General features: G+C 39.8%; 1 protein-coding gene and 1 long non-coding RNA gene across 4 annotated transcripts in view; one reads left to right on the plus strand and one right to left on the minus strand.

The window, feature by feature from the left end:
* LOC141278828 (uncharacterized) overlaps nt 1-25,505 on the plus strand; it is a 276,124-nt gene extending 250,619 nt beyond the window's left edge. Inside the window, exons 4-5 of one of the 3 annotated variants that reach the window (XR_012332196.1) lie at nt 14,846-14,905; nt 24,998-25,505. This is a non-coding gene — a long non-coding RNA (uncharacterized lncRNA). Of the gene's footprint in view, nt 1-12,592; nt 12,698-14,845; nt 14,906-20,049; nt 20,196-24,997 lie in introns of those variants that run through there. The other 2 variants (XR_012332197.1, XR_012332199.1) reach the window with 2 other exon arrangements.
* Nucleotides 12,426-27,820, minus strand: part of DSPP (dentin sialophosphoprotein) — a 138,487-nt gene continuing 123,092 nt past the window's right edge. Inside the window, exons 10-14 of the mRNA XM_019926391.3 lie at nt 22,765-22,867; nt 19,873-19,946; nt 18,736-18,822; nt 17,606-18,601; nt 12,426-17,123 (exon numbers count right to left, since the gene is read on the minus strand). Of these exons, the coding sequence (XP_019781950.2) occupies nt 15,330-17,123; nt 17,606-18,601; nt 18,736-18,822; nt 19,873-19,923 (2,928 nt within the window). The 5' untranslated portion in view covers nt 19,924-19,946; nt 22,765-22,867 and the 3' untranslated portion in view covers nt 12,426-15,329. The remainder of the gene's footprint in view (nt 17,124-17,605; nt 18,602-18,735; nt 18,823-19,872; nt 19,947-22,764; nt 22,868-27,820) is intronic.

The following is a 27,820-nucleotide window of genomic DNA, read 5'->3' on the forward strand; positions in this document are numbered from 1 at the left end:
AAGTTGAGGAAAACCAATTTCATATAAAAACAGTGAAAAGCTATGAAGTTTAGATTAGAGCAGAAAACAAACAACCTTATAGACAATGAAAGCATGCTGAGAATACATCAAAATTGTGACGTTGTATTTTAAAAATAGCAAAAAGACATTATGAAAATGGTACAGTAGATGAAAAACAATATAAATAGAAATTAGAATAATTCAGAAATTATTAAAGTCATGAAAATTTTGAAAGAAGAGAAAAATTTTGAAAATGAAGACTAAACTAAAAGGAACAAAAGAAGGAATAAACACAACAGATAATTCCTTAAGAGAACTGGAAGGCAAAAAAAAAAGGAGGAAAATGTTTTAAATTTAAAAGAAATGAGGGGCGGACCTTCAAAATGGCAGAGGAGTAAGAAGTGGAGATCACCTTCCTCCCCACAAATACATCAAAAATACATCTACATGTGGAACAATTCCTACAGAACACCAACTGAACACTGACAGAAGACCTCAGACTTCCAAAAACGAAACGATTAAAATGTCCACAAAATTTCACACCCCCATACTCTATAAAGCAAATCATGTGGCTGACAGGGTCTTGGTGCTCCGGCTGAGTGTCAGGCCTGAGGCTCTGAGGTGGGAGAGCCAAGATCAGGACATAGGTCCACCAGAGACCTCCAGGCTCCATGCAATATCAAACGGCAAAAGCTCTCCCAGAGATCTCCAACTCAATACTAAGACCCAGCTCCACTCAACAGCCAGCAAGCTACAGTGCTGGACACCCTATGCCAAACAACTAGCAAGACGAGGACAAAAACCCACCCATTAGCAGACAGGCTGCCTAAAATCATAATAGCGTCACAGTCACCCCAAAACACACCACCGGACTTGGTGCTCCCCACCAGAAGGACAAGATCCAGCCTCATCCACCAGAACACAGGCACCAGTCCCCTCCACCAGGAAGCCTACACAACCCACTGAACCAACCTTAGCCACTGGGGGCAGTCACCAAAAACAATGAGAACTACAAACCTGCAGGCTGCAAAGAGGAGACCCCAAACACAGTAAGTGAAGCAAAATGAAAAGACAGAGAAACACACAGCGGTTGAAGGAGCAAGGTAAAAACCCACCAAACCAAACAAATGAAGAGGAAATAGGCAGTCTACCTGGAAAAGAAATCACAGTAATGAGAGAAAAGATGATCCAAAATCTTGGAAATAAAATGGAGAAAATACAAGAAATGTTTAACAAGGAGAACTAAAGAGCAAACAATGATGTACAACACAATAAATGAAGTTAAAAATTCTCTAGAAAGAATCAGTAGCAGAATAACCAAGGCAGAAGAACGGATAAGTGGCCTGGAAGTTAAAATAGTGGAAATAACTACCACAGAGCAGAAGAAAGAAGAATGAAAAGAATTGAGGACAGTCTCAGAGACCTCTGGGACAACATTAAACACACCAACATTCAAATTATAGGGTTCCCAAAAGAAGAAGAGAAAAAGAAAGAGACTGAGAAAATATTTGAAGAGATTATATTTGAAAACTTCCCTAATACGGGAAAGGAAATACTCAATTAAGTCCAGGAAGTGCAGAGAGTCCCACAGTGGATAAGTCCAAGGAGAAACATGCCAAGACACATATTAATCAAGCTATCAAAAATTAAATACAAAGAAAAAAACATTAAAAGCAGCAATGGAAAAACAACAAATAACGTACAAGGGAATCCCCATAAGATTAACAGTTGATTTTTCAGCATAAACTCTGCAAGCCAGAAGGGAGTGATAGGACATATTTAAAGTGATGAAAGGGAAAAAATTACAACCAAGATTACTCTACCCAGCAAAGATCTCATCCAGATTTGACGGAGAAATTAAAACCTTTACAGATAAGCAAAAGCTAAGACAATTCAGTACCACCAAACCAGTTTTACAACAAATGCTAAAGGAACTTCTCTAGACAGGAAACACAAGAGAAGGAAAAGACCTACAAAAACAAGTCCAAAACAATTAAGAAAATGGTAATAGGAGCATACATAACGATAATTACCTTAAACATAAATGGATTAAATGCTCCAACCAAAAGAGATAGACTGGCTGAATGGATACAAAAACAAGACCCATATATATGCTCTCTACAAGCGACCCACTTCAGACCCAGGGACACATACAGATTGAAGGTAAGGGGATGGAAAAAGATACTCCATGCAAATAGAAGTCATAAGAAAGCTGGAGTAGCAATTCTCATATCAGACAAAATAGACTTTAAAATAAAGACTATTACAACAGACAAAAAAGGATATTACATAATGATCGAGGGATCAATCCAAGAAGATATAACAATTGTAAATATTTATGCACCCAACATAGGAGCATCTCAATACATAAGGCAAATGTTAACAGCCATAAAAGGAGAAATTGAAAATAATGCAATCATAGTAAGGGACTTTAACACCCCACTTTCACCAATGGACAGATCACCCAAAATGAAAATAAATAAGGAAACACAAGCTTTAAATGATACCTTAAACAAAATGGAGTTAATTGATATTAACAGGGCATTCCATACAAAAACAACAGAATACACTTTCTTCTCAAGTGTTCATGGAACATTCTCCAAGATAGATCACATCTTGGGTCACAAATCAATCCTTGGTAAATTTAAGAAAATTGAAATCATATCAAGTACCTTTTCTGACCACAACTCTATGAAACCAGATATCAATTACATGAAAAACTGTGTAAAAAATACAAACACATGGAGGCTAAACAATTCGCTAATAAATAACTAGGAGATCAATGAAGAAATCAAAGAGGAAATAAAAAGAAACCTAGAAACAAATGACAATGAAAGCATGAAGACCCAAAACCTATGGGATGCAGTAAAAGCAGTTTTAAGAGGGAAGTTTATAGCAATACAATCTTACCTCAAGAAACAAGAAAAATCTCAAATAAAGAACCTAACCTTACACCTAAAGCAATTAGTGAAAGAAGAAGAACAACAAAAAAAAAAACCCCAAATTTAGCAGAAGGAAAGAAATCATAAAGATCAGATCAGAATTAAATGAAAAAGAAACGAAGGAAAAAATAGCAAAGATCAATAAAACTAAAAGCTGGTTCTTTGAGAAGATAAACAACATTGATAAACCATTAGCCAGACTCATCAAGAAAAAAAGAGAGAAGACTCAAATCAACAGAATTAGAAATGAAAAAGAAGTAACAACTGACACTGTAGAAATACAAAGGATCATGAGAGATTACTACAAGCAGCTATATGCCAATACAATGGACAACGTGAAAGAAATGCACAAATTCTTACAAAACCACAACATTCTGAGATGGAACCAGGAAGAAATAGAAAATATAAACAGACAAATCAGAAGCACTGAAATTGAAGCTGTGATTAAAAATCTTCCAACAAACAAAAGTCCAGGACCAGATGACTTCACAGGAAAATTCTATCAAACACTTAGATAAGAGCTAACAGCTATCCTTCTCAAACTCTTCCAAAATATAGCAGAGGGAGGAACACTCCCAAACTCATTCTACGAGGCCACCATCACCCTGATACCAAAACCAGACAAAGATGTCACAAAAAAAAGAAAACTACAGGCCAATATCACTGATGAACATAGATGCAAAAATCCTCAACAAAATACTAGCAAACAGAATCCAACAGCACATTAAAAGGATCATACACCATGATCAAGTGGGGTTTATCCCAGGAATGCAAGCATTCTTCAATATACGCAAATCAATCAACATGATACAGCATATTAACAAACGGAAGGAGAAAAACCATATGATCATCTCAATAGATGCAGAGAAAGCTTTCAACAAAATTCAACACCCATTTATGATAAAAACCCTCTAGAAAGTAGGCAGAGAGGGAACTTTCCTCAACATAATAAAGGTCATGTATGACAAACCCACAGCCAACATCGTCCTCAACGGTGAAAAGCTGAAAGCATTTCCACCAAAATCAGGAACAAGACAAGGTTGCCCACTCTCACCACTATTATTCAACATAAGTTTGGACGTTTTAACCACAGCAATCAGAGAAGAAAAAGAAATAAAAGGAATACAAATCGGAAAAGAAGAAGTAAAGCTGTCACTGTTTGCAGATGACATGATACTATATATAGAGAATCTAAAGATGCTACCAGAAAACTACTAGAGCTAATCAATGAATTTGGTAAAGTAGCAGGATACAAAATTAATGCACTGAAATCTCTGGCATTCCTATACACTAATGATGAAAAATCTGAAAGTGAAATTAAGAAAACACTCCCATTTACCACTGCAACAAAAAGAATAAAATATTTAGGAATAAACCTACCTAAGGAGACAAAAGACCTGTATGCAGAAAATTATAAGACACTGATGGTCACCTTATTTTTGATAAAGGAATGAAGAATATACAATGGAGAAAAGACAGCCTCTTCAATTAGTGGTGCTGGGAAAACTGAACAGCTACATGTAAAAGAATGAAATTAGAACACTCCCTAACACCATACACAAAAATAAACTCAAAATGGATTAAAGACCTAAATGTAAGGCCAGACGCTATCAAACTCTTAGAGGAAAACATAGGCAGAACACTCTATGACATAAACCACAGCAAGATACTTTTTGACCCACCTCCTAGAGAAATGGAAACAAAAATAAACAAATGGAACCTAATGAAACTTCAAAGCTTTTGCACAGCAAAGGAAACTATAAACAAGACAAAAAGACAACCCTCAGAATGGGAGAAAACATTTGCAAATGAAGCAACTGACAAAGGATTCATCTCCAAAATATACAAGCAGCTCATGCACCTCAATATCAAAAAAACAAACAACCCAATCCAGAAATGGGCAGAAGACCTAAATAGACATTTCTCCAAAGAAGATATACAGACTGCCAACAAACACATGAAAGGATGCTTAACATCACTAATCATTAGAGAAATGCAAATCAAGACTACAATGAGGTATCACCTCACACCAGTCAGAATCGGCATCATCAAAAAATCTAGAAACAATAAATGCTGGAGAGGGTGTGGAGAAAAGGGAACACTCTTGCACTGTTGATGGGAAAGTAAATTGATACAGCCACTATGGAGAACAGTATGGAGGTTCCTTAAAAAACTAAAAATAGAACTACCATATGACCCAGCAATCCCAGTACTGGGCGTATACCCTGAGAAAACCATAATTCAAAACGATGCATGCACCCCAGTGTTCATTGCAGCGCTATTTACAATAGCCAGGACATGGAATCAACCTAAATGTCTATTGACAGATGAATGGATAAAGAAGATGTGGCACATATATACAATGCAATATTACTCAGCCACTTAAAGAAATGAAATTGAGTTATTTTAGTGAGGTGGATGGGCCTAGGGACCATCATACAGAGTGAAGTAAGTCAGAAAGAGAAAAACAAGTACTTGCTAACACATATATATGGAATCTAAGAAAAATTTAAAAAGTCATGAAGAACCTAGGGGCAGGACAGGAATAAAGACGTAGAACTACTAGAGAATGGACTTGAAGATATGAGGAGAGGGAAGGGTAGGCTGGGACCAAGTGTGAGAGTGGCATGGACTTATATACACTACCAAATGTAAAATAGATAGTTAGTGGGAAGCAGCCGCATAGCACAGGGAGATCAGCTCGGTGCTTTGTGACCACCTAGAGGGGTGAGATTGGGAGGGTGGGAGGGAGGGAGACCCAGAGGGAAGAGATATGGGGATACATGTATATCTGATTCACTTTGTCATAAAGCAGAAACTAACACACCATTGTAAAGCAATTATACTCAAATAAAGATGTTAAAAAATAAAGAATATCTATTAGTCTACTTCCTTTCCTGAACACATAAAATTACATGCATAAATATCAGTTGTGATCTATGTGCCTGTTTTAGTATATTTCCTAATCCTATTTCAGTAAACTAATTTTGGATTTTAGTTTTCTACTCTTCAATTTTCTTCTCTCTTCGTTCTTTAGCTGCTCCCAATAACTTCACTTTTTATTATCTGTTAATATATTTAGGGCTAGACAGACCCCTATAAGACACTTTGTAAAAGATAATATTTCTTCTTTATTTGCATAATTTAAAGGAATAAATAGCTTTGTCCAACTTCCTATTTACTACAGCTTAGATTGAACCATTTGCAATTGCTTTTTTTTAGGTTAAAAAAAGAACAGTTGAAATGAAGCAACCAGCAGTGCCGTACATTACAGCTGAACAGTGTGGGCTTAGGGGCGCCGACCCCTGCACTGTCGAAAATCAGCCTATAGTCAGCCATGCATATCCTTTGTTCCTCTGTATCTTGGGTTTTGTATCTGCAGATTTAACCAACTAGGGATAATGTAATACTATAGCAGATGTTTATTGAAAAAAATCTGCGTATGCAGTTCAAACCCATGTTTGTTCAAGGGTCAACCATACATCTTTCTTATCTCTCCATCTCATCTTCTTTTTTGTAATTTCTCTATGAATCCTATGCTTCTGGCATCCTCATCTGTTCCTTCTACCCCTCAATACATTCTGCTTCTAATCAGTGGTTCATCTGACTCAGAATTCCCTCCTCGCCACCGATTGTATTAGTCAGGGTTCACCAGAGAAACAGAACCAATAGGATATGTAAAGCTATATAAGAGATATAGATGTAGATATAGGCATAGGCATATGATCATGGAGATGTAGATATAGGCATAGGCACATGATATAGGCATAGGCACATGATCACATCATCCTATCCTACTGATTGCATGAAAGTTAACAATACTTAAATACTGATATAAAGTCAATACATTTTCTTCTGTTACATGATAAGGGAATAAGAGAGGAAATAAGACAAAGATATCTGAGATAGATATACACACATATATATTCACACACAAATGTATTCATAGCAAAATAAGGAGGAAACGCTCAGGACAGTTTCAGTCCTTATTTCTGTAACTGGTCATGGGGTCATAGTTGATATTTGTAACTATCTTCATCTACTACCCATTCTAAGTCTTCTGCCCCCAGCAAGCACCTCAGCTGGTCATGGTTCTTACCTGGTGGAGTTACACAAATCTTCATTCCTGAAGGGTCTGGGCCATTTGTAATCCTGCCTGGATCGGGTGGTTGTAGTTTTCCATTTACCTTCATCACAAGGCATGGTAATACTGAGACACCCTCACAGATCTCCTGCATTCCAGACATATGTTTCCTTACCTCCACTGTGGAATAATAATTCAATCTCCCCTCAGTCATCATGATCCGTCACCCCAGCCAACACTGTAACTCTATTCTTTACCTGTTGTTTCAGAGGCATGAGGAACTCCAAGTGGCCAGGTGCCAGTATTAACCTCCGGTTCAGTGGAATCATTGTTGAGTCTCCAGGTGGAAGCATTGCCCCCTCCGGAACTAAAATCTCTAGGTCAGCAAAGCATAAAGTCACAGAAACAAAAAGCAAAAATGTGGCTAGTGGGTCACTAGGGTTAACAGTGAGTGGTACCACTACAATGTCTACCCCTTGATCACTAGACTCATGAATCCTGCCTATCATATAAATATGATTTGCACCATATATTGGACGCTGACTCAGAGCATACGCAGCTTTCTGTAGAACCTTACCCCAGCCCCGAAAAGTATTACCGCCTAGCTGGCTTTGTAACTGAGTCTTCAAAAGGTCTTTCCACCATTCTCTCAAGCCAGCTACTTCAGGACGGTGAGGAACATAGTAAGACAAGTGAATTCCATGAGCATGGGACCACTGTAGCACTTCTTTTGCTATGATTTGAGTTCCTTGATCAGAAGCAGTGCTGTGTGGAAAATCATGACAGTGGACAAGGTATTCCTTAAATCCGTGGATGGTGGTTTTGGCATAAGCATTGCATGCAGAGAAGGAAAATCAATATCTAGAGTAAGTGTCTATTCCAGTAAGAACAAAATACTGCCCCTTCCATGATGGAAGCAGTCCAATTGATCAGCCTGCACCAGGTAGCTGGCTGTTCACCCTGGGGAATGATGTCATATGAGGGCTCAGCGTTAGAATCAGCTGCTGGCAGATTGGGCACTCAACAGTGGCCACGGCCAGGCTGGTCTTGGTGAGAGGGCGTCCGTGTTGCTGAGCCCATGCATAACGTCCATCCCTGCCACCATGGCCACTTTGCTCATGAACACATTGGGCAATGACAGGGGTCTGGGGAAAGAGGCTGACTGGTGTCCACAGAACATGACATCCTATCCTACTGATTGCCATAATCCTCTTCTGCCGACGTCACCCTTTGGTGTGCATTTACACAGGACACAAATATCTTCATGGTTTTGCCCACTCAGAGAGATCTATCAACATACTTCCTCCTCAAATCTCTGCATCACCAATTTTCCAGTCATGTTCCTTCCAAGCCCCTGGTCATCCAGTCAGACCACGGCCACAGCCCATGAACCAGGATATAGTTGCACACCTACCCTTTTCTCCTTCTAAGCAGAGTGAACAAACAGGGGCACTGCCCAAAGTCCTGCCCACTGGGAGGTTTGTTTTCACCACTCTTTTTAAGGGATATCCCGGGAAGAAGCTGTAGTGCAGCTGCCCACTTTGAGGTGGTGCTTGCATATTCTGTAGAACCATCTGTTAACCAGGCCTGAGTCTCCTCTTCCTCTGTCAGCTGGTCATAGGGAATGCCCCATGAGGTCATAGGCACAGGCTGGGAGAGAGGAGGCGGGGTAGCGGGAGTAGGGGCCACAGACATTTGGGCCACTTCTTCATGTAATTTACTTGTGCCTTCAGGGCTCAGGCCCAGTCCTGTATACACCACTACCACTTGAGGATGGAGAGTTGCTGTGCATGCCTAACTCTAGAGCTTCATGGGTCAGTTAACACCCAGCTGATAATGGGATGCTCAGGTCACATGGTAAGTTGTTCAATGTCTACAAAGGCCCAGTAGCAGGCCACGGGCTCTCTCTCAAAAGGAAGGTAGTGGGCTTCCCTGGTGGCGCAGTGGTTGAGAATCCACCTGCCGATGCGGGGGACACGGGTTCGTGCCCCAGTCCGGGAAGATCCCACATGCCGCGGAGCGGCTGGGCCCGTGAGCCTGGCCGCTGAGCCTGCACGTCCGGAGCCTGTGCTCCGCAATGGGAGAGGCCACAACATTGAGAGGCCCGCGTACCGCAAAAAAAAAAAAAAAAAAAAAAAAAAAAGGAAGGTAGTTATCTTCAGATGATGGCATCTGAAGATGACCTTGCTCCATAACCCTAAAGACCTATGCTGCAATTCACCTGTAGGGACCTGCCAAAGGCTCCGAACAGCATCCTCTCTGCCACCGCCGCTTCAAACACCATTGGATCTGGTGAATCACATGGCCCATTTGACGGACCAGCTTACACAGCACAAATGTTCAGGGTACAGAGAGTAAGCAGAGAAAAAGAAATAAATCCCAGGAGTGACGCAAAGTCCACCAGGTGGGGATCTAGAATGGGCAATATTTAAAGAACAGGCAGGCATCTAGAAGTTCTGCCAGGATTCAGGAAAAGGACTAGCAAGGTAATCAGACTTTTGGTTTTAGCAGAAACATATCTCCTGAGAAAGCAAAAATTAGCTTGGACTGAGAAAGTAGAAATCTACCCACCATTTGTCAGACTGGAAAAACAGACAGAAATAAAGCCAGCTGCAAGTGTTAACAGAAAATAACATCTCTCTCAAGGACACTGAATCTATAAAGTGTCATGACAACCCCCTACTTTGAATGACTCCTGCTTTATTAATCACTGAGAAATTTTATTCTCTAAAATCAAAGATGAGCAGAGACTTTGCTTTTTAAAATTATATCAGTAAAAATAAAACACCCAACTCTTGTCTGGAGGGTCTGAGGCACTTTGACACAAGGACTCCGTCTCAATTTACAACCCAGGGGCAGAGATTCAGATCCAACAGTCCACATCCATCTCAACTTTACTTTGCACTTCCCAAGGACACAGGAGCCTGGGTCTACTTCACAGTCCAAACCTGACGTTGACTCCTTCAGCCACAGCCCAGCCTTGCTTTGAGCCTCTCAAACATTGCTTCATTTAAATATCACCTCAGTTCCATCCTTTCCCCAAATCCTACAATAGTTCTATCTTTTCCTTTGCTAAGACTCCAAAGTTGCTCTGGTGGGCAGTCTCCTTCCTTGCATTGGGCCCAGAAGCCTGACTGTGTCAGACAATTTGCTCCTGGTTGCCTTAGGTGATCGGGCTGGCACAGTTCTAATCAGTGTACATGCTAGGATGAGATGAGGAAGCTATGCAGAAGCCCAGTTAGAAAAATCACAGGGGATTGTTGCTTGAGGACAAGGTAAGGATCCACTTACGGGAATCAAGATATTAGGACAAGACAAAAGGTAAATGTGCTTTCGCGCCAAGGCTAAATGTTGCTCTGTTACAGCCTGAGTATCTCCTGCCTTCAGTTCAGATTGTGTTAGAACAACAAGGAAGAGTCAGTGGTTTCAACTGAGGAAGGTACTAGGGAGGTAGGAGCTGGGAACCAGTTGGTTGTGACAGATCTTGGGAGCAGGCCAAAGAGACAGTGAGGTAAACTCGACAGCAGCCCTTGACTAGGGGCTTGGACTGGAGCCTCACACTGGACGATGTCTGGGAATTAAATTTTGCAAGTGCTTTCTTCCCACAGACACATCTTCATCTCTTTGAAAAGAAAATTCTAGGGAGGAAAAGAAGGAAGGAGTGGGGGCTTCCCTGGTGGCGCAGTGGTTGAGAGTCCGCCTGCCGATGCAGGGGACACGGGTTCGTGCCCCGGTCCGGGAAGATCCCACATGCCGCAGAGCGGCTAGGCCTGTGAGCCATGGCCGCTGAGCCTGCGCGTCCGGAGCCTGTGCTCCGCAACGGGAGAGGCCACAGCAGTGAGAGGCCCGCGTACCGCAAAAAAAAAAAAAAAAAAAAAAAAGAAGGAAGGAGTAAAGGAAGGAGGGGTATAGGTAGTGGCAAAGCCCAAAATAATGGTTTGCGGGAGTAAGGGAAGCAACTTATGATACAGCTGTCTGTAAATGCAGTGGTTCATGCTAGAGCTGGGGCCATGCAAACTAATGGAAAACACAGAGTCTAATATATTGGTGACCTTTAGACCTTATACCATTTTCTGAGCTACATGTGTGCCCCATAGGAATTGGCTCTTTTTTTCCTTTTTCTAAAATTTCTTACTTCTTTCTTCTTTTTTCTTTTTTAGCATAAAAACCCAAGGTCCCTGTTCAGAGGGGAGAGGTTGGGAACATTGAGCTGTTGGCTTGTTTCACTCTCTAGAGGATTTGCTTGCAAGCAGCAGTGAATGGATCACTGTGAGAACACAATGATATTTTCATCTGTGAACTGAGCTATTCTATTCTGTTCCTGTTCCTTTTAGGGAGAGGAAAATTGTTCCTAGTTATTTTGGTCTCAAGTTTTTCAGAACTTCCATTACAAACCATAAAGCAAGTTTGACTTCTGGGAAATTCTATTCCAATTAATAATTTAAAATGTATTTATATGATGAGGTATGGATTCTCTAGAGGTTATCTTTTTATAATCTATTTTAGAAAATAGATTTTGGACTTCCCTGGTGACGCAGTGGTTAAGAATCCGCCTGCCAATGCAGGGGACACGGGTTTGACCCTGGTCTGGGAAGATCCCACATGCCGCGGAGGAACTAAGCCCGTGCGCCACAACTACTGAAGCCTGCGCGCCTGGAGCCCGTGCTCCACAACAAGAGAAGCCACCACAATGAGAAGCCTGCTCACCGCAAGGAAGAGTAGCCCCCGCTCGCCGCAACTGGAGAAAGCCCGCACGCAGCAACGAAGACCCAACGCAGCCTAAATAAATAAATAAATTTTTAAAAAGTGGGAAAGAAACAGAGGTTTGTAAGGAGAAAAGTGAATGTGAAAAGTAAATGTAATGTACAGCTGAATCACTTTGTTATACAGCAGAAACTAACACACCATTGTAAAGCAATTATACTCCAATAAAGATGTTAAAAAAAGATGACAAAAGTAAATGTAAAATGATTACTAGCAGTAATAATGTTTTTTTTTTTTTTTTTTTTTGGCGGTACGCGGGCCTCCCACTGTTGTGGCCTCTCCCGTTGCGGAGCACAGGCTCCAGACGCGCAGGCTCAGCAGCCATGGCTCACGGGCCTAGCCGCTCCGCGGCATGTGGGATCTTCCCGGACCGGGTCACGAACCTGTGACCCCTGCATCGGCAGGCAGACTCTCAACCACTGCGCCACCAGGGAAGCCCAGTAATAATGTTTTATAACCCTTTTCTAAACCAATGGCTTTCACATCTTTTTCTTACTGCAACCAAGAGTATATGCATACTTAGACATATTTGTGTATGTGTGTATATATAGAGAAATAACACTGTTTCATGAGACACTACACATTATACACTAAAGATTTTTCTTTTTTATTCTTTCATTTTACAAAATGCTGGTCATGTGTCACTAAACTGATATCATGACCTATTAAATGAGTGGCAACCTGCAGTTTAAAAAAATACTACTCTCATGGGCAATATTAGCAGTTTCTTCATTAATCTTTAGTCCAGAAAATAACCTAAAAGCAATTTTATTTTCTAATACCAGACTTCTTGTGTTCAAAGGATCTACCCTTGAGACGTTCCTTGGGAGTGTCTCCTTCATTTTCACCTTGAAGTTACGGACGGAGGTCAACGAAGATATTACAGTGGAAGGTCAGGGTCATAGTGTTCCTTCATGGCTTCTGACATCGGCCCTAGATTCTGAACATCTCCTCTCCTCTGCCCCAGAAATACTTCTTAAGATGAAGTCTTTATAAGAGCTGGCAGGAAATTTATCCCACTTGACTCAGGTGACACCTGCAGAGACTCTCATTGGACTAGAAATGGAAAGTGATCAAAAAATAGGGACAGGTTAAATACCTAAGGCATTTCATAAAATAAAATACGACACAGCTTTGAAAAAAGAACGTCACTCTGTGTGTAACGAACCAATATTCAAGGTATAGTTTTAGGTTAAAAAGAGTAAGTTAAGCACACTGTGTGTAGTAGACTTCCATGTGTTTTTAAAAGGGGGATATACGTGCTTATATGTGCACAGAATATTTCTGGAAATTTCCACAAGATATTAGTAATGGGAATTGCCTCTAAGGAAGAGAAATAGAGGACTGGGAATCTGGGATGATAGAGATTTAATATTTTTGCCTACCTTTTCATAGTGTTTGAAATTTTTATTTTGTGTATATATACATATTACTTTTTCAATTAAAAAAATAACTTATTTTAGGGAATTCCCTGGCAGTCTAGTGGTTAGGACTCAGTGCTTTCACTGCCAGGGTCATGGAACTAAGATCCCACATGCTGCACAGCATGGACAAAAAAAAAAAAAAACTAATTAAAAAAATATGTTGGAGGAAGTAAGTACTCACAAACTCATTAAGATGAAGGGAGTTTTCCTTGTGAACAGTCCTAGAAATAGATGTTTATTATAGCACCAAAATTCATTCTCTCTTTCATTTACATATATTATATAATTTACGAAGAGTTTCATATCCATTGCCTGACTTAGAGCTCATAACAACCTTTTGAAATAGGTAGGACAGTTACTAGAAGCCACAATTTACAAATTGGAAAAAGACAAAAGGGCTAAAGGAGTTAAAGCTCTAGAGCACAGTTTAAGGAAAGAAGTTTGGAGTCATGTACATGATTATGATATAGTAGAAACTTGAAATTTTACAGTATTAGGAGTTACCAAGTAGTTTATAAATGGCAGTATTTTGAAAGCCTTCAGCAATATTACTTGCAATATTGATCTCTTAACTAAGAAACTCATGCATAAAGGAGGAAGGAGGCAGGAAAAAAAAAAGCTACTGAAACTCTTTGTGTAAAATATGCCCTATAATAGAGCATAAAATTTTCAACCAGTCAGCTAATGACTGGCTGAAAATTAACATTAAAGAAGTTGCGTTCAACACTTCGCCGTATAGAATTTTACCTTTGAATTAGAACAAATCTAAAATAATTACCTAAGTGGAAGAGAGATATCACAAATCATCACTTACTAAATCTTGAATAATACCCTAAAGGCTTATGCTTATGGTCATTATATCTCCCAGAGTCCCAGATAAGCCAAATTTACACCTCCAGTCCCCGGGTAATTATTCATAGAAGCCCTTTCATTCTCAAGGGTATCCTGGTTTGGGGATAAATGATTATCCACCTTATTAAATATCACACTCTAGTTTCATACACCTTTAAGATTCTCATGTTCTAGGGTTAGGGCTTCATCTCAGAACTAAGGCGTACCCTCATTCGTGCAAAATCTGAAGAACCCACGTTCAGATTTTAGCAGCATGTATGACTCTCAGATAAAAAAGAGTAGTTTCCAAAGCAGCTGTGGGCTTTACTAAAGAGATTAAAATAAGAAGGAAGTCTCAGAGTCTGATTTGGAATTTTTGGTTTGTAGGGGTTTAAAGGCAAATGTGAACCAAGTTTGGCTTGGTGAGACTGAGGTGGAAGACAACTGATTCCACTTAGCAGACGTCTGAACAGAGAGTTCAAAAAGTGCATCCCCTCCAGGAGCACTTCATTCATGAGTTTATTTATTAATAGTTGGAGCACGTTCTAAGCACTGCCTCAGTTTTGTCAGTAGTTTTGGGGACGTTATGCTCCATTTCCAGCACTTTGCAGGAATGTGATACTATACGTGAGGTTTTGTTTAAACCAGCCTCTGAATTCTTTCCTGCTTAGCACTCTTTAGAATTTCCATAATTTGTAATTACTCTATTCACTAATTACAAAGATTATTCCCATGGTCCAGGTAGGTTAAATCGTTGCTGTGATTTTTTTTTTCATGTTGCAAGTGTATTTCTTCCTTAGAACAAGCAGATGAATTGTAGCCAAGCTGGAGATCATGGTAACAGCATCTTTTACTCAGAGGTAAGCAGACCATCTATCCAGAATATATAATTACTGAAAGATTAAGGCATTAAGATGTGTTTACTTGCTACATTCTCTAAAGCACTTGGCATTTAAATTGAAGTTATTTAGTATGTGATTACTTGAGGTTTCTGTGTAAAATACTAAAGAATATTTTAATCATTCTTCTATGTTTACATTTACACTTTTAACAAAATCTTTTCTGAATATATTTAACACGCGGGTACACAGATTCTCTCTCTGAGGGTGTTCAGACCTGGTTCTGAATCTGACAATTTGACTATTTTCTTGTTGTTTCTGTTGTTGTTTACATATGTCTTCTCTTTTATTTCTCCCCTTTGTTTACCTTCTTAGAAATCTTTATTTCCTATCAATTACTCACCAGATTGTTCACAAAAGGAATCTGGTGGAGTTTTCTTTAGTTCTAATCGTCACTGGTTGAGTGATTACTGTCACTGCCTTTACTGTCACTATCACTGTCACCACCACCTCCATTGTTGTCGCCCTTACCAGACTTGCTCTTGCTGTCACTCTCATCACCACTGTCAGATGCACTGTCACTGCTGTCACTATCACTGCTGTTGCTGTCACTCCTGTCACTATCACTGCTGTCACTGTCGCTGCTGTCACTATCACTGCTGTCACTGTCACTACTGTCACTGCTATCACTACTATCTGATTTGCTGTCACTGCTGTCACTACTGTCTGATTTGCTGTCACTACTGTCACTGCTGTCACTACTGTCGCTGCTGTCTGACTTGCTGTCACTGCTGTTACTACTGTCACTGTCTGATTTACTGTCACTTTCACTGCTGTCACTACTGTCACTGCTGTCTGATTTGCTGTCACCACTCTCACTGCTGTCACTACTGTCACTGCTGTCTGACTTGCTGTCACCACTGTCACTGCTATCACTACTGTCACTGCTGTCACTGCTTTCACTACTGTCACTGCTGTCTGATTTGCTGTCACTGCTGTCACTACTGTCGCTGCTGTCACTACTGTCGCTGCTGTTACTACTGTCACTGCTTTCACTACTGTCACTGCTGTCTGATTTGCTGTCACTGCTGTCACTACTGTCGCTGCTGTCACTACTGTCACTGCTGTCTGATTTGCTGTCACTGCTGTTACTACTGTCACTGTCTGATTTACTGTCACTTTCACTGCTGTCACTACTGTCACTGCTGTCTGATTTGCTGTCACCACTGTCACTGCTGTCACTACTGTCACTGCTGTCACTGCTTTCACTACTGTCACTGCTGTCTGATTTGCTGTCACTACTGTTGCTACTGTCGCTGCTGTCAGACTTGCTGCTACTACTACTGTCACTGCTGTCACTGCTGTCACTGCTTTCACTACTGTTGCTGCTGTCACTACTGTCACTGCTGTCACTACTGTCACTGCTATCACTACTGTTGCTGCTGTCACTGCTGTCACTACTGTCACTGCTGTCACTACTATCACTGCTGTCACTGCTTTCACTACTGTTGATGCTATTGCTGCTGTCACTGCTGTCTGATTTGCTGTCACTACTGTTGCTACTGTCACTGCTATCACTATTGTCGCTGCTGTCACTGCTGTCAGACTTGCTGCCACTACTACTGTCACTACTGTCACTGCTGTCACTGCTTTCACTACTGTTGCTGCTGTCACTGCTGTCACTGCTGTCACTACTGTCGCTGCTGTCACTGCTATCTGAGTTATCTTTGGTACTGCCTGATTTTCCATTCTTATCACTCCCCATGTCACCATTGCCATCACCACCACTATCATTAGCATCTGATGTGTTATCACTATCACCTTCTTCTCCTCCTTTTGAGTCACTGTCATTGCCATTATCACTTGATTCATCAGAGTTATAAGAAGCATCTCCTCGGCTACTGTGGTTGTTGTCACCTTCAGAATTGGTATCATCACTGCCATTAGACTCATCACTGCTGTTGGGATCATCTCCTTGCACGGATTCATCACCAAACTCATAACTGTCATAGCCATCACTGTTACTGTCACTACGTGTTTTGCTGGGTCCAAACTTATCTTGAGGTTCTAATTTCTGGCCAGGTCCCTGCATGACGTCAACCTCTTCTTGTGCCTTGACATTTCCTTTGCCCACAATCATTCCATGTTGGCCTTTACTCTCTTTATCTTCATTCATTTTCCCAGCTTCTTTGGTAATATTGTTTCTGTTGCCACTGCTGGGACATTCCATTTCTATTCCCTATGGAAAGATGGAGAAAAGAATAATTAATTAGTGAACGTTGTTCTGCAAAATTGCATTGGTTTGAGGAAGACTGACTGGGGAAAGTGGCCATAGAACAGGAGTTCAGCTTCCAGTACTTCAGAAACATCTGTCTGTGAAAACGTGCTTTATTCAGTACTTGAAAGTACTCTGGTGTTTAGATTATAGACCATCCCATTTGTGCCTTTACCCAGTAAGAGCTTTCGTAAACAGTTACGTGCTGCATTAATTATTTAGCATAAGACTTTTGAAGAATTATAACCAAATTTTCAGAGATTTCTGCTTTTTAAAATTGTTCTATAGCAAAGTCTAGTATGGACTCTAGCTTTCCCATCAAATATTCAAGTAATTTAGATGCAAAAATACATGACTATTTGTCATGATTTATTTTCATGCTACCATCATGGAAGTAAGGGGAGAATTTAAACTGCCCTTGAAAGAAACCAGCTTCACAAACTAACCTTAACTTGGTTCTTCCCAATAGCAGGTGGCTCTAATTTTTCAGTGATTCCATTTTCCACAGCTTTGCTTTCTCTGTGATTGTGTTTTTGAGTGTCCTCTATTTTTTGGCTACCATTGTCTCCTGAAATACCGTCAAAATCGTCCTCACTCTTGGAGGTGTTATTTCCATCAATGGCGTGGGTGTCTTCTTTGTCCGCAGGGTCATCAGCTTCACCACTAATTGAACTTTGACCTAAGCTATTGTCATCGTCACCTTCTGTTTCATGAGGTTGACCCTCTTGGCCCTTGCTGTTATCAGGGCCTTTTTCTCCATTCCCTGTCTCTTCACCTTCATCATCACCAGAGCCCTTGTCTTCATTTTCATCTGCTCCATTCCCACTAGGACTTCCATCAGAATTGTCCAAGGCGACATCTTCTCTATTGCTATCTCCACTTTCCCCTGGTGTTACCCCTGTCTCCTCATTCCCGTTGCTCTCGCCTTCTCTCTGAGGTGTTTCTTCACTTGCATCACCCCCATTTCTACAGAAATTCCCACTTATTTCATCCTCGTGACCTGTGCCATTATTGCTTCCAGCCCCTTGACGTCCATCTTCTTGGACAACAGTGGCATCTTCACTCTGACTTGCATTTCCAACACCCCCATTTTGGAAATTGTTCCCAGTAATCCCATTAATATTGCTCCCATTTGCTGTTCCAGCACTGTCGATGATGCTTACTTGTCCCCTGACGCCATTTGCTGTGGTGCTGTCTTCTTGATGGAGTCCATCATGACCATATGTTTCTGGTTTTCCTGTGCCCCCATTCAGATCCTCAGTATTCCCCTCTTCATTTGCTAACATAGAACGTGCAGAAGAACTTTTCTCTCCCACTTCTGCCCCCTCAGAACCATTTCTCTCTCCTTTGTACCCATCTTTGGTGTACTGTTGCCTTCCTCTTTCATTTTCATGCAGGAGGACACCACTTTCTTTGGTGGTATCATTGGCATTTAACTCATCCTGGAAAAGAGAAACAATGCAAAATAAATTGTGGATACCATCTTAAAGTAAGGCAAACTGAAAAGATGAGCATCAATTTTTTGGAAGTTAGTGGAATCTAAAAACAACTCAGAAACACAGTTCACATCCTATACCTGTATCGGCACTTTCAATTCTGCTAGAAGATTTAAATTCACAGATTTGTCAACAGCATGTCTCTCCAATGGCTTGATTTGAGGAACCTACCAAAGTGAAAATACTGGAAATTGAAAACATTCTTATTTTGTGCACATGTGTGCCCACACACGCACACACACACACACACACACACACACACACACACACACAATTTTCTCCAAATGAAGAAAAAAAGATATAACACAAAGGTCAAAGTATGATCTAACTGGGTAGAAAAGAGAAGTGGCTTGTTATAGGGCTTATGTAGAATTTAAACTTGGCAGTATTCCCAATTTTATTGAAGTATTAACCAGATCACTTAACTGTAGAAAAGGAATAGTCTTTTATAAAAATGAAGAGAGACCTTTGATATTTCTGTACGATGCTTCTTGCAATAGCACCAGACCCACATTAAGTATAATCCTGGCCAAAACCCCTAAGAAAATAGTAGGTGTGACCAGAGCCAGGGAGGAAGCAAAGGCAAGTACTTTGCTACTTCTGTGCCCTTCAGGAGCACAATGAAAACAGTTGAGAAAATTCTCAACTCAGAAATACCAAAGTATTTGGTATTATGAAAACATACCAAAATGTTAACCATAACAGCTGGCTAATAAAATTACAAATGGTTTAATTTTCGTAATTTTTCTTTGTTGGTATTTATCTGTATATTCCAAATTTAACTTTCTGAGTGAAACATCAGTTTTCCCTTTGTTGAAAAAACACATGATTTTTTTTCCTATTTTTCTTTCTTGAAATCTTCCTAAACAATACAGGCTTTGTTGATATTAGAATGAAACTCATAGGGTGTTAGCAAAGATGGACAGTCTCCATGACTTCTAAGCATTAAATGTAAATGAATCTGAGTGAATTTTAAAAGAAATAATCCTTCCAACAAGACAGGAGTTTCAATTAGAAGAACGGGAGCATGAATTGGAGTGCCTATTTGGTTTTGTTGAGACCCCAAATATATCTTGTAAAGTCTTTCATGTAAATCTAAAAGTTTAGACTCAGCTGATCGACAAGGTCTCAAGAAAAAAAAAAGTATATATATATAAATGTTAGCTGAAAAGAGATAACAAAGTAAGAAGGATTTTTTTTGAGGAAGGCATACTTACTGGAATGGCCCATGCTACTGTCCAAATGCAAAAATATATAATTATCTTCATTTCCTTTAGAAATATTAATCAGGCTGTTTTTGAAGAAAAAAGAACAGCACAAAATTACTTATGAAACAAAATATGATAGCCATATAATGTATTATTTTGGTCTGTAAGCATTTGCGTTTTTCCTAGGCAAGGAGTATAGACGCAACATCAGAAGAAGCTGTCAAGACTCAGTGCTCCAGAGCACACCTGGAGCCACAGTGACGTACAATGGCGTCATCCAGCTCAGCACTGATGGCGCTACCTAGACTTTTTCTGCCTTTGCCAACAAAGGGGTATAGCCAGGCAGTTACAAAAACCATAACTATAACTTTCTCCTTCTGTTGTTCCTGATGGCAATAATGTGTCTTCTGAATAGTTTTAATCAAGGATTAACTAATTCTGCTAAGATTGTGCTTAAAAGATTGTGTTTATCATCCCCACCCCAAAGCCACACTATTGGGCTGGCTAGACTGTACAGAAAAGAAGTTACTAGCATGAAGATGAAAGAACATGGAGTTTGGATTCAGAGACCTGGGTTCCAATTCTATCTTTGCTACCTGATGTGTGAGCTTGAAGAATTTAAGTAGCTTTCTTAAGCATTTGATTCCTCTGTCTGGGATAATAAGAATACCTGCACTTCAGGATTATCCCAATTATCTTAGCAGAAGAATTTTCTCTGAGAAACATTCTCTGACTCCATGTCAAAAGGCGTTTGGTGTCTCTCTCCTCTTTACACCCAGGAGCTTCTGCACACCTTGCTAGTAGCGCTGCACAGTTTTCACTGTTTTAAAGTAGCCTGGGGGCTACTTATATGTTCCCCCACCCTACTGAGAGCTCCTGAGGTCCAGGAGAGTGTCTTGGTGATCACTGTATTCCAAACCACAGCACAGAAAAAGCTATTTTGTAAATGTTGCTGATGAATATATACTTATTACTCTAAGCAACATGTAGCACTGTTCCGGGTATTTAACAGTCTCAATAAATGATAGCGATTATTATGTGGGACTTCTAAAAACATGATCCTTCATTCCTGTTAGAATCCACATTCAGAAACAATCTAATGTACATTTTTGATACATTGGGATAGACATTGAGTTCATGAGAATCAAAATTTTAAACCGCTGTTTACTGCAAATTGGATTTCTTGATATAATGATGCTATTACTATAGAAAGGAAGGAGGAATTTTACTTCTATTTCATGCACTCCCACTGGATTTATAGATTATAATATTGTATGTCATAAGATAGCCTTGCTTGAATTTAATGTTGATAGTGGAAGCATAATAAAACCGCAGTGAATATCGACTGTCCTAGAAGTATTGGCATTTTCACAGGAGAGAGGACCCAGTTCCAGAGCTATTGAGAGGGGAAAAAAATGTGCTTACTCTTATAGCTGTTCAACAGAAAGCCAAGAATAGCTAGACCTCTTTCAAAAATGCTATAGATTAAACACGAGGCTGATGTGACCTCAGGACACTATAATGCAGAGCTCTGGGGCATAGATGTGGAAGGGCAGCTGTTTAGTAAGCAGAGGTTATACTGTACTTTGCAGTCCCAAACCTAATTATTACATAGACTCTGCAGAAGACCAGTCTACACTGTGATTTGGAGGAAACATGGTATCCTGGAAAGGAACTTATAGTGAAGGACAGAGTTATGTGCATCCCATTTCTGAACTGCAATCCAGCAATCTGACCACTTTAGCTCTCTTTCAAATCTACTCCAGAACAATTGCACAATGTACGACGCTACTTGCCACTGTGTCCACAGGTAGGTAAACGGCTTGAAAAGCTACTATAGAAATGGCCTCTGTTTTGTCAGTCTGAAAGCAGAGGCTTCAGAATTGTGTGAACCCCCTTCAGATTATTTTATGTATTATCACAAACAAAATGAGATTTTACTTAATTTGAACAAGTTAATAAAACCTTGAAAAGCAAAGCTTAAATAAAGCCCTGTTTCAAAGCCCAAGGTAGTTATTTATATCTGGTTATCTAATTTGTTATCAAAACTAATAAAAGCAACCAGATAATTACAAGGTTTCTACCTCAGTTTACCAGTTTTTTAGTAACATGTCTTTTATTTGCCAAGCCTATTATTATAGCATGAAACAGAAAAAGTGTGTGAAAGAAGTCAGATTCTCCAGATATCCTAAGTAGAAGTATTTTAATCTAGTTTTAAAACCCTAATGTCAATTGGTAAAATAATAATAATAACAATTTATTATTATTTTAGGCCAAAGGTTGATTTTTCAGGGACCAAAAAATTAAATGTAAACTGATATTCATTCAACAAACATTTGAAGGCCTAATGTGGGCCATATACTGAACCCTGGGAACAGATATGAGTCCTATCCTCATAGAGTTTATTACTGACTAGATTAGCCAAACTTTGAAATAAATGTAACATAATGTGTTAAATCAAATTCCTAAATCCATGTTCATTTCTGAATACAGTCAGTGTTTAAATGTTATTTGAAAGAGATGGTTTTTCTGCATAAAAATAACAGTAATGGAGCTTTAGTGAATTATGCATAAAATATTCTAATCACTCATTCCGTTGTTAATATTTTAGATATAAAATATGTGCTTCATCGTACATATACTTTTCCTATTAGCAACTTATATTTTAACATAATGGCTGTGGAAAACAAATCTGATTCTTCAGTGATGCAATATTTTGCTAGGTGGAATTAGCACCACTTACCACATAATTTTCCATTATCTTTTAAAACATAATTTTAATTTGACAAGTCAAAAGGGAAGGAAAATGTCTAATCATAAGGGTTATTCATTTTTTTAAATCGAGTTGGCTTCTCTGAAATTCGAATTTCTTTCCAAAGAAATCAGTTGGGTCCATCTTACCTTAAAAGCCTTCAAAGGGACTTTGAAAATCCAGGATTTCTTATCTTTCTCTTTGAGGACTGAGTGGCACACTGTCCTGGGCTTTTGCATGACAATTTTGTACCTGCCGAAATTTAAAGTCAGTTTGATAATTTTCTCAACCAATCACTGTTTAGGATCCTTGATATGGGGTTATAAAGTGTCACTGTGTCTATGAAGCACATAATAAGTTACCCCACTTCCTTCACTTGCTGGTATGTATTTGCTCACTGAACCATTCGATTCCAAAGGGACTAGACTTACTTTCACTTAATTAAATAGCTCCTGGAAGGCTGTTTTGCATCTTAAATATAGACAATCAGTGTAACATATCTGAAAAGAGCCACTTAAACTCTGTCACCCTGACATTTCTTGTCTTACTAAGGTTGGCAATCTAAGAAAACTCTAGGTTTCTTTAGTGAATATACTGCCTATTTAAGACCCCTATCATTCCTGAGGTAGGTATTAAAGTTTCTGTGCTATAATTCAAGAAACTGTCCACATGCAACAGCCTGGACCTTGCCTGAGGGGTCTTTAACAGTCTATAAATAGTAACTCCCAAGAAATCTCTCTGACCTAAATAAACAGTGGTGTGAAGCTTAAAAATGTATCAATTTAGTATCCAAACTAAATTTTAAAAATAGATATTCAAAATACTAAAACTTATTGTAAGGTAGCTAGATGTGCAAAAGTGCATACCTACAGTCGATCTAGCTCTCAGTTACCTCTGTTATTTGTGCTAGCCGTGGAGGACGACCTAGAAAGCCAGACCATAAGTCTAGCACAAGTTCTGGCACCTGAACTCACCATTCACTTGAACCCCAGACGTATGCTGTAATGCGGGTAACCCCTAAACCAGTTCTCCAATCTAAGAATTGAAAACCTTGACAGCCTAAGTCTCTCCATGTACTTGTTCAAAATATTCCGATTTTTTAAAATGTCATAATATCAAAGGATGTGAACCAAGTAACTTGCTACTACCCAACAGTGATAACTCCAGGATTTATATATAGAACTATTACAGGGAAAGTAGTAAGGTTGAAAGGGAGTGGAAGGAATGGAAAGAGATTTGCCTTGAAGCTGTTTTCATAGCAAGCACTTTGTTCTTATCTAAACAGCATGTTTACGTGGGTGGCTTAAAGGACCTAATCAAATTTTAAGGAGTCTTAAGTCACTTCTGGGAGCAACACAACAGATACTAGTGGAGGTCAGGGAACTGAATCTGCCTTCCTTTTCCGTTAACCTGAATTAACATGAGAATTCTGATCTTTTGTTAACTTTCCCAGGTTTCAGCAAAGGATTGTAGCGTCATACCCTCAGCTTTTTCTAGATCATTCTCTCCTGATGGCAAATTTCTTAATTTTAACATCTTTTGCCATTTGGATAGGCAGAGACCTTTCAATACCATCAGGTCCTGGTTTCTTTCTCTTTAACAGTTTTTCTCTCAATGTATTTTCTCTCCTCTTGCATTTTGTTTATTTTTATTTATTTATTTATTTATTTATTTGCGGTACGCGGGCCTCTCACTGTTGTGGCCTCTCCCGTTGTGGAGCACAGGCTCCGGACGCGCAGGCTCAGCGGCCATGGCTCACGCGCCCAGCCGCTCCGCGGCATGTGGGATCTTCCCGGACCGGGACACGAACCCGTGTCCCCTGCATCGGCAGGCGGACTCTCAACCACTGCGCCACCAGGGAAGCCCCTCCTCTTGCATTTTGTTATAAGTAGCAAGAAGAAGCCAGGCAGAAGCTTCAACACTTTGTTCAAAAATCTCCTTAGCTAGATATCCAAGTTCCGAGCTTACAAATTCTGCTTTCCACATAACTGAAGGCCAAAATTCTGCCAAGCTTTCTGTCACGAGGATAACAAGAATCCTCTTCCTCCATATTCCAGTAATGTCTTTGCTCACTTCCTTCTGAGACCTCGCCAGCAGGGTCTTTAACGTCTATATTTCTACTAACAGTTTTCCAGCCTCTACCCATTGTCTGATTCCAATGCTACACCCACATTTTAAGAATTTCTTATGGCAGCACCCCACTTCCATGTACCAAAATCTATATTAGTTTTCTCTTGCTGCCTAACAAGTCACCAAGTGTACTTTTGCTTTTGGAAGGCTTATTTGGCTCATTTAGCCTCACCTAAATAATCTCTTTATCTTAAAGTCAACTGATTAGTACACTTAATTACATTGGCCAAATCCTTTTTGCCATATTAACAGGACTTCATCGTGAGGCAGGAGATAGATGGGCCCCAGCCTGAACAATTTCCCCACTGTGGACAGAAACTCCATAATAGCAGAAACTTCATAAAAGCAGGATGATGGAGGAGGCTGGGCCCTGCCCAGATAGAAGATAAGAGACCACATATTCCTCATTCTCGAAATCAGGAGACCTCCCCGACTACACATGAGCAGAAAGGCTCCTTGGAGGTCAAAAGCGGAGTGATGCCAACTGATGCCAACTGATGCTCATTACCCATAGGCCTCTTCGGTAGAATCCATCTTGGCTAAGAGCTGCATACGCACACATGGGAAAATCCTGAGCTATACCAAATACAGACTTTGAACCAGGCAAATCAAAATGATTGGCGAAAGGAAACCCAGAAGAAATGCCCCATGTAAGTGATCCAAACTGCCACGAGGGCACAACTCTCTCTCTGAGCCCACCCATTTGTGTCTATCCCCACGTACTGTACTTCTTTTTTCCCTAATAAATACTCTACTTGTTTCACTACTTTCCATCTTTGTGGGAATTCTTTTTCTGCAAAGCCGTAGGGCCAGGGCCTTGTCACTGACCACTGTTCTAGTGGCTAGGATTCGGTGCTCTCACCGCCGCGACCTGACCTCAATCTCTGGCTGGGATCTGAAACCCTGCTTCAAGCCGCTGTAGGCCAAGGCCACCAGAGATCAATCATGGAAATGATACTTCATCATATTTACTCGTTCTCTCCACATTCAAAGGAGAGAGGATTGTACAAAAGGGAGGGTCATTGGGGATCGTCTTAAAATTCTGCCTACCACACATGTTAAGCTACAGTGAAAGAAAATAGATCAATATCTTCATGCCTTGGGGCTGTAGAAAGAAGGGATTTTTAAAGGGGGCATGAGGAAATTTTCATGGATACTTCTGTCTTAATTGTGGTGATTGTTTCATGGGTGTGTACATATGTCAAAACATCAAATTGTACCCTTTATATATGTACACTTTATTGTGTGTCAATGACACCTCAATGAAGCTGTTAGGGGGAAAAAAAGTAATTAACCCATTTCAAATTCTGTAAATTGAGAAGTGAAAACTGCGGTTTTAATAAGGTCTACCTAAAGGGAAACAAAAACTTCAATTTACTGTGGAAACCAAACAATTAACTAAAATTTAAGATCTGGGCTCAGAGGTCTACATCAATTTAGTAACTAAAAAAGCTATCTATAAACCCTTAATTAGGATTGTTATTCTGTTCTTAAAGAAAGCGTTTGGAATGGAACTCTTAATCTAGAGGCTACTCTATTACCATGACTTTGAACTATCTGTCTTCCTGTTTCCTTAAATTTGGATAAACAGTAGCTGAGCCAAACGTCAAAAGTAAGGCAAGAATAGCAATAGCAGCGGAGACACAGGGAGAATGTTCCAACTCAGATTATTTTAAGTTGACTCAAACTAGTTCACAGCAGAAGCCACTTGAATAGGTGTTCTCTGTGTGACCAGATGTATAACATCCCTACTGGACATCTTTGACTGATGGAAGTTGAAATGGCAAAAACCTTCCACTGCCCGATATTGAATTAATGTCAGTGCAATTTAAAAAAACAGACACTGTATTAAGTTTTTTTTAAAACAACCATAGTCTTTTAAAAAGTGGTAACCATTTCTTCCAGATTCCGTATTCCATTTCCACCAAGGTTCTAGTTGGCATAATGTTGTGTGAGATAGCTTGATTAAAGAAGACGTTATAACTGAACCTCAAGTAATAGACATGTCTGTTGGCCTGTCTTAGCTTCCAATGTCTTATTATGACTGAGACAACAACTGCTAGAACACATAATCCTTTCTTCTTATGAAAAAAAAAAAAACTTCAAGTTTTCCTCTTTCATGGGCACATATTTTATTTTCTCCAGACCTGTGTCTCAGATATTTAGAGCTAGTAGAGAGTAATGATATAGATTGGAAGCTTTGAAGTCAGATGTATCTGTGTCAAACCCCTGCCTTTTCCTATGTGACCTTGGAAAAGTAACCTAATCTTTCTAAGATTCAGTTTTTTCATCTGTAAAATTATGTTATGATAACAGTTAACATTTATATAACATTTATATATTAGCATTTATAACAAGATACACCCTGTACACAGCAATCTAAGCCCATTATCTTATGTAGTCCTTAAATGATCACACAAGATAACTCTGTTATCTCCATCATAGGGATGAAGAAAGTGAGTCCTAAGGTGGCACGATCAATAAGTGACAGAACCCAGATTTGAACCCCATGATTCTGATCTCAGAACCTGGCTCTTAGCCACTGCACTAAATTAATTGCCTCCTTCATAATGACACAGTGAAGGTAATGTATGCAAAACCACTCCTTACCCAGCACACACATGACTCCTAATAGGGGGAGCTATTATGAATTTCATGGTTCTTTGCCAAGTTTGAGTCCCTTCCTTGTCACTGCCCAAACTTTCCTAAGATTATTGGTAAAATGATGTCTTTTAAATTAAAAATAAATTAATAAAATAAAATTTTAAACTTTAACAGTTATTTATGAAATATTATAAGTAAATTATTAATTTTCCTTGTCCTGAGTGCTGAACCTCTTAACAGGCATGCCTGGTTCCAGTCTCTGGGCCCTACCCCTGAATCTATCACCCAGATGCTGGCATAATCTTTCTAAAATGCAAATCTAATCATGTTACTACTCGACTTAAACTTCTCAGTGTCTCTTTAATGTGGCATGGGACTTCTGAAACCATCCAGCTTCAACTTGGGCCCCACCCCTTTGAGAACCCTCGAGACCCTGGAAGGAGAGGAACAGGGCCAGAGATGCGGTTGGGG

The sequence above is a fragment of the Tursiops truncatus genome, chromosome 5 (assembly GCF_011762595.2).
Source record: "Tursiops truncatus isolate mTurTru1 chromosome 5, mTurTru1.mat.Y, whole genome shotgun sequence".
Classification (NCBI taxonomy): domain Eukaryota; kingdom Metazoa; phylum Chordata; class Mammalia; order Artiodactyla; family Delphinidae; genus Tursiops; species Tursiops truncatus.